General features: G+C 46.5%; 1 protein-coding gene across 3 annotated transcripts in view; it reads left to right on the forward strand.

Moving 5' to 3' along the window:
• TET3 (tet methylcytosine dioxygenase 3) overlaps nt 1-13372 on the forward strand; it is a 112563-nt gene that overhangs the window by 84409 nt on the left and 14782 nt on the right. For all 3 annotated transcript variants that reach the window (XM_036263169.1, XM_036263170.1, XM_036263171.1), the window contains 2 exons: nt 2193-2286; nt 12483-12691. In XM_036263169.1, coding sequence (XP_036119062.1) covers nt 2193-2286; nt 12483-12691 — 303 coding nt within the window. The remainder of the gene's footprint in view (nt 1-2192; nt 2287-12482; nt 12692-13372) is intronic.

Below are 13372 nucleotides of genomic sequence, written 5' to 3' on the forward strand. Positions count from 1 at the left end.
AAGAATGAATAAACTCTTCGCTCTTCGCCTTCCTGGGAGAAACTAAAAAAAAAAATGCTTACCTTTCCACTTTTTCTAAGCATTTATCAAGGTACACGTATGGATGTAAAGAAATTTTGAACCAAATGGGATCAGTCATACTGGACCTACTGTGTGTAGCTGCTTCCCTGCTGCCCATGTAGTTCTGTTGACTCCTGTTAGATGGCTACATGGTTTTCCATTGTATGGAAGTTTATTATATTCTACTTAGCCAGTCCTATGCTGGACACTTCAGTTGTTTCTGATTTTTTCTGTTGTTGATGCAATAAGGAATATGTTGTTCCTGAGTCTTGGTGTATTTGCACAGTCATCTCTGAAGTAGAGATTTCTAGAAGTGGAGTGAGATAGAGCCGGTGTGTGACTGTGTGTTGACGGTAGGGTAACTGGAAGAGCTAGGGTAACATTACATTCTCTTAAATAGTATATTAGAGTGACAGGCGTTGACCATGTTGGGTACATATAGAAACACAAGGAAAGTTTGATTTAGGAAGTCTGTTCAAATAGCATATTATGTTAATTGACCATAACAAAGGAGAAAAACCATTCAGTTATCTCTCTCCTTAGCTGGTAAAAATGTATTTGATGAAAGTAATCAGTTCCTTTTTTTTTAACATTTAAAAAAATTTGATTAACTTGCCTTGGCCAGTTTGGCTAAGCGGTTAGAGCATTGGCCCACAGACCAAAGGGTTGTGGGTTTGATTCCCAGTCATAGGCATGTATCTGAGTTGCAGGTTCAATCCCCAGCCCCAGTCAGGGTCATGCAGGAGGCAGCCAGTTGATGTGTCTCTCTCACCTCGATGTTTCTCTCTCTCTCCCTCTCCCTCCCTCTCTCCCTTCCACTCTGTGTAAAAATAAATAAATAAGTGGAAAAATATCCTCGGATGAGGATTAACAACAACAACAACAACAAATCCAAGTAACTTTATTGGTTAACAAAAGTAATCAATTTTTGATTAAAAATTCTTAGAACAGGAGACCCTTTCAAAGTCAGGAAGTCTCTGTCTCTATCCCAGAGTCAGTGAGCCTCATCTCAGTGATGAGTGGTTGGGAGCATTTCCAGTAAAGTCAGGAAATAAGCAAAGATGCCTGCTGGCACTTAGGAAGCACCGCCCAGTGGACAGGAGACTGCTGCAGAGGCAGAAAGCGGGGACAGGAGGGGGTGGGGCCGCTATTTGCAGGTGATAGGATTGTGTACCTGAAACTAAAAAGCTATTGAAAATAAGAGAATTCTGTACGAAGACTGCTTACATTATTAAGAATAATTAATGTTGATTGGACTCTTCCCTCATGCCAGGAACTTCAAAGCACTTGAAATAATGCACTCCTTGTGGGTTGCCTCATTTGATCTTTTTCTAAGCCCAGGGGGAAGAAATCATTTTTATCTCCATTTTACAGATGAGGAAACTCAGGGGTGGAGAAGTTCAGTCATTTGGTCACAGTGCTTGTAGTAAGAAAGTAGCTGGGCTGGCACGCAAGCCCAGTTCGTCTGGCTGGCAGGACTGCGCTTTAAGCATCATGGTCCCCAGGTAGTTGTGTGACCCTGACAGGGCAGCTCAGCTCTGGGGACCATAGTGTAATCCCCTCTGAAGGTGCCTTGGTTAATTCGATGGTCTCAGAATCCCTGAGTGTGTGCACGTGTGTGTGGGCCAAGGCCGAGTGTGTGCGGGAACCAGATGTGTTTACTGTCCGGGGGAATCTCGGGGCCAATTTGTCCTTTGTCACCTCTCCTGGCCTTAGCTGTCTTCCTCATGTTGAAATGTCAGCCGGGGATTGTTGAAAGAGCATGATAAGGGTTTCCCCATTTATTTTCTGTTTGTTGAATTTATAAATAGCTAGCTCTCAGAGGGACTCAGCCTAGGGCTAGACACAAATGCCTAGGTGTGCCCTTTGGTTTGACTACCTTCCTGGAGGCTCAGGCGATAATCGGGGATAATCCCTGGGACAGAGCTGGGCCAGATGGACCAGAGGCCTTGGGAACTAGAAGTGTCCACCATGTCCCCAGAGGCGCTCAGCACAGAATAAACATGGACACCTTTCTCTTTCTTCTTTTTGCCCCCCTAGTAACTCGAAACCCCCTGATGCTTGCCTTCTCACTGGACGTTGCTCACCTTTGGGTTCCTCCGAGTTAATGGTGCTTCTGTCTCCCTCTGCAGGTATGGAGAGAAGGGGAAAGCCATCCGGATTGAGAAGGTCATCTATACCGGGAAGGAGGGGAAGAGCTCGCGCGGCTGCCCCATTGCAAAGTGGGTGAGTGTTGTGACCCCACAGCCACAGCGGAGCCTCGCTCTCCGGGCTGGGTGTGTGGAGGAAGAGACGTTTACTCTCCAGTCCCTTGGAGCTGGCATCTGGTGCTTGGTTGGGGTCCTTTTCCCCAGCCTCAGCTGTTCGTCCTCTGTTTGAACACCAGTCCTGGCATCCTGGGCTGGCCTGGGAACTGCTCCGAGCTCTTGTACTTGGCTCCTACCACCCCCGCGTTCAGGGCTGTCAGGAGGAGAAAAGGGGAAGCTGGAAATGCCGGCATACCAAGTCTGGGCCCCCTGGGCCAACTGTGTGACTCCTCTGCGCGCTCTGTGTGTCCGGAGCCTCCGTGCTTCTGTCCCCTCCCGGAACAGGCTGGTCAGGGACAGCCTTGCCCCTGCCTCGCTTCTGAGCCACTGTCTCCTGTAAGGCAGCCTGAGTGTCTCAGCAGATAGATGTCAGTGACTCAGACCCCAGTTTCACCCAAACAAAGTTTCCTGACCGTATGTTTCCAGTCCACAAAGAGATTTCTGGAACCACTGCAGAGGGAGTGCTCAGGACAGCAGCAAGCTCCTTGGTGGCCGTGAGCTCAGCACCGTGGTGGGTGCGTGGTAGGGGGATGTGCCGGGGAATGCAAGGCTCTGTCCCTGTGTTCCAGCTGCTTATGGTGTCGAGACACATGAAATAAAATCGCAGAGACATGAGTAATGGAGGTTTAACTCTGAGAGGCGGCTTGGTGCTGTGGGGTTCAGGGGCAGGGACATGAGTGGTGGGAGCAGCCTAAGGCCAGGTTTCCCAGAGAGCGCGGACGTGCACAGGGCCGTATCGGACGGGCCGAGGACAGGGTAGACGCACCCCTGGTGAGGAGAGCCATGTGAGCGACGGCAGAAAGGCTGAGTGAACACACACGCTCACTTTGAGTGGGGGCCACTAGTAAAGGACCTTTGTCAGCCTGTGTCCATCTGTGCACCTGCCTGTTCTTATCCGGGATCTACCCTGTGCCTTTGCACCTGTGTGAACGTAAGACGGTCTGAACTTGAACTGCCACACATCTATCGGTAGCGATTTTCAGTCAGTGTTGCAGAATTATTTACAACGAAAGAATCGGGAACTACTGAAGTCATTCACAGGTACAAGGAAGTGTGTTCTCACCCTTGTGAAAGATGGTCATTTCAGTGGGAAGTTGACTGTGTCTGTCTGTGGCTGATCGGGTGGGTGTTATCCCCCCAGAGGACCGTCAGGGAAGTGACATCTGCCCCTTTCTCCTGCTAATTCATGCAGTCCTTGGAATTCCAAACCTTGGGCAGGAAACTGAAGATCCTTGGGGTGCAGGTAGAGCTAGGGACTGTTACTGCTTCAGAAGTAGCTAGCTCCTTAAGGAAGGAACACAGCTGGCTAGTGGGTGGCACCGAGGAAGAGTATATGCATTTCCAACCCTGGATGCCCATGGTGAAGCTGTAACACCGACCAGGGCTGTGGGTCCCTGCTGAGGGCTAGGACGAGCACAGCCACCTGGGCAGGAGGAAGGGCGGCACCAGGTGAGCATGCGGTCAGTTCCCAGCGGTGAGAGGAGAGCAGTGTGCCGGAGGGCGGGATCCTCGGGGTCTGTGGACGGAGCCGGAACAGAGCGCATGGAGCACTGGGAACTTGAGGTTTTGTCAAAAAATGGAACAACTGTGGGTGACGTCGCCAAGCCCTGGTGGGTGATGCTGGCCTTGAAGTAAAAGTCCAAATAGTAGGAAATGCATAATGACCGTGTTCCCAGAGGAGGGGAAATTCCTGTGTCTGATGAGCGAAGCTAAAAGGAGAGAGGAAGAAGGTAGTTGTTTATGAGAAGAGCAAGTTGTGTAGATCATAGAACTCTTACAGTGCTGAGTGAGTGTGTGTGTGTGTGTGTGTGTGTGTGTGTGTGCTAGCCACTGCCTTTAGTGCAGTAGGCTTCTCTTGTTTTTTTTATCTACATATCCACCAAATATCCTATGTATTTTGGTTGGTAGAGCTCATCTAAAGAGTTCCACCTTTTTGGAAGTTGGAGAGGGAACAGTTGTTCCCTTTCCTGCCCCCCCGGAGAAGTTGCCCACAAACACTAAGAAGGACAGATGATTCTTGGTAGCAGAGCGGTGTCAAGAGCCCGGAACAGTGGTATGTGGCCACAGGCGAGTGGCAGCGTCCAGCTGCCTTTGGTGGTTGTCCCCACTCTAGCTAGTCCCATGTCTAGAGCCAGGGTTTTCATGTCCAGCCAGTATCTGTGTCTCTGTTTGCAGCCTGAACCCATGACTAGTACCTTCAGCTAAAAACAGTGTGCCCGAAAAGTTCTAGACTTGACTGGCCAGGATCTTGGGGGACAAAGTTGAGGTGTATCATGGATGCTCAGAAAATGTGAGTTAAGAAATGAGAGGGCCCTGGCCGGTTTTGCTCAATGGTTAGAGCATCACCCCATGGACCAAACGGTCATGGGTTTGACTCCTGGTCAAGGGCACATACCTGGGTTTCAGATTCGATCCCTGGCCCTGGTTGAGGTCGTGTGGGAGGCGACCAGTCAATGTTTCTCTCTATATATATACCTCCCTTCCACTCTTTCTGAAAATCAATGGAAAAATATCCTTGGATGAGGATTAACAAAAAGAAAGAAAATAGTGGGATGACCTGGAGAGCCTGGTAAGCTGATTTTAAGGTGGCCTGTGCAAACTATTGAAGTCACAGCATGGGAGGAACAGAGGGACCCAGGTGGCATTCAAAAGGCTCTGAATAAATGAGGGTGTACTGGAAGCGAACACTGAACAGCAAAAATGGGCTTTTGGTAGAAGAACTGTGGAGGTGCTTCTTGGGCCAGCCTGTAGAGATAACCGGTCAGCAGGCAGGTGTTTGAAGGCCCATTGGGGCTGGTGGAGCGGACTTACCTGGGAAGCCCTGTGGGCTGGAACTGAGTACCAGGGGTGGGAGGTACACAAGGATAGATTGGGGTGCTGTTGGGTGCTGTGCTGGTCTTGGTTAGTGCTCAAGGAATTCCTGCCCAGAATCTGGGTGAGATATTTATGATTCTGCGCCGGCCTGTGACCTTTTGTGTCGCTGTGCTCAGGCGTCGCTGTGTTCGTGCCTGCCCCTGGCCTTTGACGTGCTCTGTGTGTTCCGTCCTGCCAGGTTCCTCAGAGTGTGGGCAGGGAGCGCCTCTTCGTTTTCTTACAGTGTTTTGAGTGCACCTACAGGCCTGGGAAGGTGTGACCACAGAGAGCTTCTGCTTGTGCCTGGTGATATCTGTGTGTTTGCCACATGGGAAACCGAAAGGATGTAGTGTGTTCAGAGCTTGACAGGGCAGGTGTCTCTTCGTGTCTGGACACATGTGTTTCACCAGGGCAATAAGCCAGTGAGCTGCCCCAGGCATTGCATGGAGGTTGACAGTGGTGCTTCGAGCACCCTACTCACAGGGCCACTGTCCAGTGCCTGCGGGTGTGAGCTGGTGCCACGGCATGCCCACTCCGTGAGCGGGAGGCCAGGCAGCCACATAGGGATACTGACACACATACGATTTAACATGTTCGTGTGTCACTGGTCCCAAAAACCAATTTAAAAAATAATGATGTAATTGGTGCATCTGTGGGGAGCACCATTATTGCTATAGCTCAAAGCAGGGACTCATGGCTTAGAGATGTGTTTTGTTTAGTATGCAAGGTGTCTTAAAATTTTGAAGGAGCCCTGGCCGGTTTGGCTCAGTGGTTAGAGCGGTGGCCTGCAGTCCAGAGAGACCCGGGTTCGGTTCCCGCTAAGGGCATGTACCTCAGTTGCAGTTTGTCCCCAGCCCCAGTTGGGGTTGTGTGGGTGGCAGCCAGTTGATGTGTCTCTCTCACATCGATGTTTCTCTCTCTCTCTCTCCCCCTCTCTATCTGAAGATAAATGCAAAAATGTCCTTGGGTGAGGATAAAAAAAAAAAATTAAAAATTAAAAAAAAATATGAAGGAGCCCTGGCTGGTTTGGCTCAGCAGTTAGAGCGTCGGCCTGCAGGCCAAAGAGTTCTGGTTTCGATTCCAGCCAAAGGTGCATACTGCAGTTGTGGTTTGTCCCCGGCCCTGGTTGGGGTCATGCAGGTGGCAACTCGTTGATGTGTCTCTCTCACATGGATGTTTCTCTCTCTCTCTCGTCCTCCCACTCTGTCTGAAGATAAATGTAAAAATATCCTTGGGTGAGAATATAAATAAATGTAGTTGAAAGAAGAAAAATAAATAAAATTTTGAAGGAAATTCTGACATTCTGGCACACACTACAGCAGAAGACATTATCCTAAATCAGCGGTTCTCAACCTGTGGGTCACGATCCCTTTGGGGGTTGAACGACCCTCTCACAGGGATCACCTAACACCATCAGAAAACGCATATTTCTGATTGTCTTAGGAACCGAGACACCGCTCCCTATCCATCTCCAGGCAGGTCCGCCCACATGCAGATACACCCACTAACAGATGCGCCCACATATGAGTACCCAGCATGATGACATCATCGTGCCAACCCCATCACATACACCCCGTACAGATACAGGTGTATGTGACAAGGTTGGTGCCATAGTGTACTTATGCGGAAAGCATCTACTTTGTTAAAAGCAGCTACTATGTTGAAAGCAGCAGTATTGGAGGAAAAAATGACACTTCATGAATTATAATTACTGGGTAAATGTAAAATCATGTACTGTAAAATTATCAACTACTGCAAAAAAAAGTATCTGTACCATGGGAACTTAATCTGGATGCTGATTGGTCTTTTTTTTTTTATCCTCACTAGAGGACATTTTTTGATATTTTGTTCATCTAGAGTGGGAGGGAGGGAGAGAGAGAAACAGCGATGTGAAAGGGACACATCGAGTGGTTGCCACCCACATGACCCAACCAGGGCCAGGGACAAACTGCAACTGAGGTACATGCCCTTAGCGGGAACCAAACCCGGGTCTCTCTAGACCGCAGGCCGAAGCTTTAACCGCTGAGCCAAACCGACCAGGGCTGATTGGTCTTTTTATATTCAGCTGTGGTTGATATGAATATTGCCCCCTTGTGATAGTAACAGGTATGTAAAAACAAACACACACAGAATGGTAAATTGTAGGAAACTTTAATGAACTGTATTGACTAAGTTATGCCATGTAACTTTTGTATTATTAAAGTTATTGTATATTATTTTCATTAGCAAACCATCCCATGACAATGGATCGTATAGAAAAGATCGTTAAGAAAAGAAAATATAGTGAGGATTTTTTACAGTATGGTTTTGCCTCAATAATTACAGCAGGAATTGAGAAACCGCAATGCGTTATTTGTTGTGAAGTTCTATCAGCTGTATCTATGAAGCCAAACAAACTAAAACTCCATTTTGGTAGCAAGCATCTGAGCTTTGCCGGCAAGGATACCAACTATTTTAGAAGCAAAGCTGATGGACTCAAGAAAGCCAGACTTGACACTGGTGTCAAGTACCACAAACAAAATATAGCAGCCGTTGAAGCTTCATATTTGGTGGCACTCAGAATCACCAGAGCTATGAAACCTCACAGCATTGCTGAGGATTTACTGTTGCTAGTGGCCAAAGACATTGTTCGAGTTATGATTGGAAACAAATTTGTTACAAAATTGAGTGCAATTTCCTTATCTAACAACACTGTCCACAGAAGAATAGATGACATGTCTGCTGATATTCTTGATCAGGTAATCCAGGAAATTAAATCTTTAATTAAATCTCCAGGAAATAGCATCCAGCTTGATGAATCTACAGATGTTGCAAACTGTTCAGTTACTGGTTTACGCGCGGTATGTTAATGATGGCGACTTTAAAGATGAGTTTCTTTTTTGCAAACCTCTTTTTTTTTTTTTTTTTTTATCCTCACCCGAGGACATTTTTCCATTTTTTGTTCAGGTAGAGCGGGAGGGAGAGAGAGGAAGAGAGAGAGAGAAACATCGATGTGAAGGGACACATCGAGTGGCTGCCACCCGCATGACCAACCAGGGCCGGGAACAAACTGCAACCGAGATACGCGCCCTTAGCGGGAACCGAACCCGGGTCTCTCTGTACCGCAGGCCGACGCTCCAACCGCTGAGCCAAACCGGCCAGGGCTTGCAAACCTCTTGAAATGACAACTACTGCACGTGATGTATTTGACACAGTTGGTTCATTTCTGAAAAAGCATAAGCTCTCTTGGGAAAAGGTTTGTGGTGTTTGCACAGATGGTGCTCCAGCTATGCTAGGATGTCTATCTGGATTTCAACGTTTGGTACTGAATTAGTCACCAAAAGTCATTGAAACTCACTGTATGATTCATCGGCAAATATTAGCAACGAAGATGCTGCCACCAGAGTTACAATAAGTAATGAAAGCGTCATAAGTTCTGTCAATTTTGTAAAGACAAACGCTTTAAACAGTCACTTTAAACAGTTGACTGTTTTCGCAACTGTGCAACAAGTTGATGTGCTGAACAACGCTCTGCTATTTCACACTGAAGTGAGATGGTTGTCGACAGGAAAAGTTTTAAAACGTGTTTTTGAGCTTTGTGATGAACTCAAAACGTTTTTTAATCAGAAAGCAAGACCGCAGTTCAAAACACTTTTCAGCAATAAAAGTGAACTGCAGAAAAATAGCTTACTTGGTTGACATCTTTGCCATCTTGAATGAGTTAAATTTATCACTGCAAAGACCAAATGCAACTTGCCTCGATTTGTCTGAAAAGATCTGATTATTCCAAATGAAACTTCAGCTTTGGCAAAAAAAATTGGATGAAAATAAAATTTACACGTTGCCTACCTTATCTGCTTTCTTTGGGGAACATGACGTTGAACCAGACAAAAGGATTATGATGATAATTTCTGTGAAAGAACACTTGCACATGCTTGCAGACAAAATGTCATCGTACTTTCCAAATCTACCTGACACCCCATTTGCACTTGCCAGAAGCCCATTCACAGTCAAGGTTGAAGATGTTCCTGAGACAGCACAAGAGGAGTTCATTGAACTTACTAACAGCAATGCGGCGAGAATTGATTTCTCTGCAATGCCAGTTACAAAATTCTGGATCAAGTGTTTGTAGTCATATCCTGTTCTGTCTGAGACTGTGTTGCGCCTTCTTCTTCCATTTCCAACAACATATCTTTGTGAAACAGGGTTTTCCAGCTTGTTGGTTATCAAGTCTAAATACAGAAGTAGACTTGTTGTGGAAGATGATCTTCATTGTGCTCTTGCAAAGACTGCCCTGAGAATTTCTGATCTGGTGAGAAAGAAGCAATCTCAACCTTCGCACACGTTGGCTTTTTACACATACTGTCGCATAATGAAGTAGTGTAGTTTACTGTTATTATATTAAGACTGTTACCCATGCTACATCATGCTTCAAAACAAAATTTCATTTATTTGTAATTAGAAATAAATATTTCATGAAATATAATTACATAGTTTTTGTGATTAATCACTATGCTTTCATTCTGTTCAATTTGTAACAATGAAAATACATCCTGCATATCAGATATTTACATTACGATTCATAACAGTAGCAAAATTACAGTTATGAAGTAGCAACAAAAATAATTTTATGTTTGGGGGTCACCACAACATGAGGAACTATATTAAAGGGTCGCGGCATTAGGAAGGTTGAGAACCACTGTCCTAAATGAAGTAGCCAGTTACAAAAGGACAGATATCAGATGATTCCATTTATGGGAGATACCCAGAGGAGTCAAACTCATGGAGTAAGAAAGCAGAATGGTGGTTGCCAAGGGCTGGGGTTGGGGAAGGATGGAGAGTGAGTGTTTAATGGGTACAGAGTTTCTATTTTGGAAGATGGAAAAGTTCTGGAGATGGAAAAATTCCGGTGATGGTTGCACAGCTGTGTGAATGTACCAAGTACCTCAGAACCGTACACTTAAAAAGAGCTAAAATGGTAAATTTGATGTCATGTGTATTTTACCTCAATAAAAATTGCATTTGGAGCTCACATCTTTTTAAGGGAGATTTCATCCAATAATCTGGATTTCGATTTTCATCTTGCAAAATTGCTAGTAGCTGCATTAGGCTGGGATTCCCTGTAAGCGGCGGTTGATGAAGAGGAGGCCTGGCTTCCTCCCTTTGAAAATACAAGTGCTTTTTGCTTTGCATGGTCCACATGGCTCCCTAGCCATACATCTGGCTCATTTTCCTCAATTATAACGCCTGACTGCGTGCCCCTTCAACACTGACATACTTGTGACCAAGTCTGTCGCCAGCTTAGGTTATCCCTCCTATCCTCCGGACCCACTGTGTTGGGCCTACTGGAGATAGCCACTCAGGTGTTCCATAGGCCCCTCAACCCTGGCATGTTCCTCATTAGCAACACCCACCAATAACACAACCAGCAGACAACACCTACTCATGCTCCTACACCACAAAATGTGGAAGTTGTTGAAGACTTTTCCCCATCCCTCAATTCCTGTGGTCAGGTAGCCCCAAATCACCTTTCTCCTAAATGTCTCTAACATGCATTCCTTTTCCTGTTTCATTCCCCACTGCCCTAGTTCAGGACTTCGTTGGTGCTTATGTCTGTGGTCTCAGTCTCCCCTTCGCCCAGCCATCTGTCCCCCTTTCTACAGCATGAAGCTGTTTACATAAGAAAGCCCCCTGCTTATAGTCCTTGGAACCCCCACCTCGCATCCTTGGAACTCCTACCTCAGAGCTGTTCCCAACCTCCCCTCTTCATAGGCACCGACCTCTTACCTGGTTACAGAATTTCTTGGGATCCTTTGGGGGGATTCAGTCACGTCATTCTCTCGGGACCCTTTGCTTGACATACTGTCTTGTGAGCCGGAACTGTTTTCAGAACGATGAGGAGTGAGCTGAGGACCTGGGTGAGGGGATGGCTAGCTCCTGAGGAGCAGAGCGGGGCAGTGCTCAAGACCCTGGCCTTTTCGTCGGCAGCCTTATGGAGATACAATTTGTATACCATGCTGTTGACCTATCCAAAGTATATAATTCATTGGTTTGGGGTATATTACATTATTAATTTTTTAAAATTGTATTAAAATATACATAACATAAAATTTGCCATTTTAACCCATTTCTAAGTATCTAGTTCAGTGATATATCAACTACATGCCTATTGTTATGCAACCATCACCACAAACTGTTTCCAAAACTTTTCCATCATCCCATACTGAAACTCTCTGTCCATTGAACAACTACTCCCCATTCCCTCTCCCCTCGGCACCTGGTAACCAGCATTCCACTCTCTCTCTATGAATTCGCCTATTCTAGCTACCTCATGTAAGTGGAAACATACAGTATTTGTCCTCTTGTGTCTGGCTTATTTCACGTAGCATAATGTTCTCAAGGTTCATCATGTGGTAGCGTGTGTCGAAATTTCATTCCTTTTTAAGATTGAATAGTATTCCGTTCTATGGACCTGCCACATTGTGTGTATCCATTCATTAGTTGATGGACCTGGCCTTTTGACCTTTGCTGTTGCAAATAATGCTGCTCAGAACACGGGGCGACGAGTGTCTGAGTCCCTGCTCTCGGTTCCCCTGGTTACATGCCTAGGCGTGGAATTGACTGGTCATATGGCAATCGTATGTTTAGCTTTTGGAAGAACTGCCAAAAACCGTTCTCCACGGCACCAAGGTCCTTGCTTTTTAACCAAAAACATACAGATATGCAGCATTTTCTCTGCAAATATTTTAGGACAACATAAATTCTCAATATGTTTTGGCTTACAATTTTATCTCAATATTCCTAAGTCTACATAAATTATGAATAATTTAGCTTTAAAAAATGTTTTTATTGCCTTTTAGAGAAGAATGGAGAGGGGGAGAGAGGTAGAAACATCGATGAGAGAAATATCAGTTGGCTGCCTCCTGCACACCCCCTACTGGGGCTCGAACCTGCAACCAGGGCATGTGCCCTGACCGGAAACCAAACTGGTGACCTTTTGGTGCATGGGTTGGTGCTTAACACCTGAGCCACACCGGTTGGGCAACTTAGCTTTTGTAATAATTATTTTTTATTTTCTTCTTAAAAAGATAATTTTAGTGTTTTTTGTTCACTAATTATAACGGCCCCAGCCTCTGTCGTGGTGACACCCACAGACCCTGACCTAAAGACCTGCACCCCCAGGTCTGGCTGGCAGAGGTGAGGGTGCGTGGCCTCCAATGAGGAGGAGCGTGGACATCTGGCTTTGGTGATTAACGGCGCCTGCCCCTCCCCACATCCCTGCAGGTGATCCGCAGGCACACGCTGGAGGAGAAGCTGCTCTGCCTGGTGCGGCACCGGGCGGGCCACCACTGCCAGAACGCCGTGATCGTCATCCTCATCCTGGCCTGGGAGGGCATCCCCCGCAGCCTCGGAGACACCCTCTACCAGGAGCTCACTGACACCCTCCGGAAGTATGGGAACCCCACCAGCCGGAGATGTGGCCTCAACGACGAGTACGTGAGCAGGGCCCTGGGCAGCAGATGTAGGGACTCTGGGCAGCCCTGGGGGAAGCACTGTTTGTCCTGCAGAGTGAGGCCTTGGGTGGGAAGAAGGTTCACCCACGGATCCTGACCTGGGTTCTGGTCCTGGCTGGGGAGGGTCTGTCGATGTGGCTCAGCTGCTGTGCCCTGATCCACTGAGGCGCCAATGATGGTGGCAAATGGGAAAAAGGGTGTAAGTACCCCACTACTGTAGGGCATCAATGGTATTCACAAAACCTACCCTTTTAGGGGTTTTATTTTCCATTTTTAAAATTTAAGTTTTTTTATTTACAATACAGTTCATCCTTTGAGGAGTTTTGCCAAATGTTTAGTCATGTAGCCATGACCATCATAAATCAAGATGTGGAACAGTTTTATCCAAAAAAGACCTCCCTCATCCCCTTTTATAGACAGGCCTCCCCACACACACCAGCAACCACCCATCTTGTTTCCTGTCCCGATAGGTCTTCCTTTTCAAGAATGTTGAATAAATAGACCCATACAGTGTGCAGCCTTTTGAGTCTGTCTTCTTTCCCTGAGCAGTGTTTCCAAACATCATCAGTAGCCCGTTCCTTTTCACTGCTGAGTAATATTCCACTACATGGATATATATCACCATTTGTCCATTCCCCGAGTGGAGGAGCATTTGGGTTG

The sequence above is a fragment of the Molossus molossus genome, unplaced genomic scaffold (genome assembly GCF_014108415.1).
Source record: "Molossus molossus isolate mMolMol1 unplaced genomic scaffold, mMolMol1.p scaffold_m16_p_15, whole genome shotgun sequence".
Taxonomy (NCBI): Eukaryota; Metazoa; Chordata; class Mammalia; order Chiroptera; family Molossidae; genus Molossus; species Molossus molossus.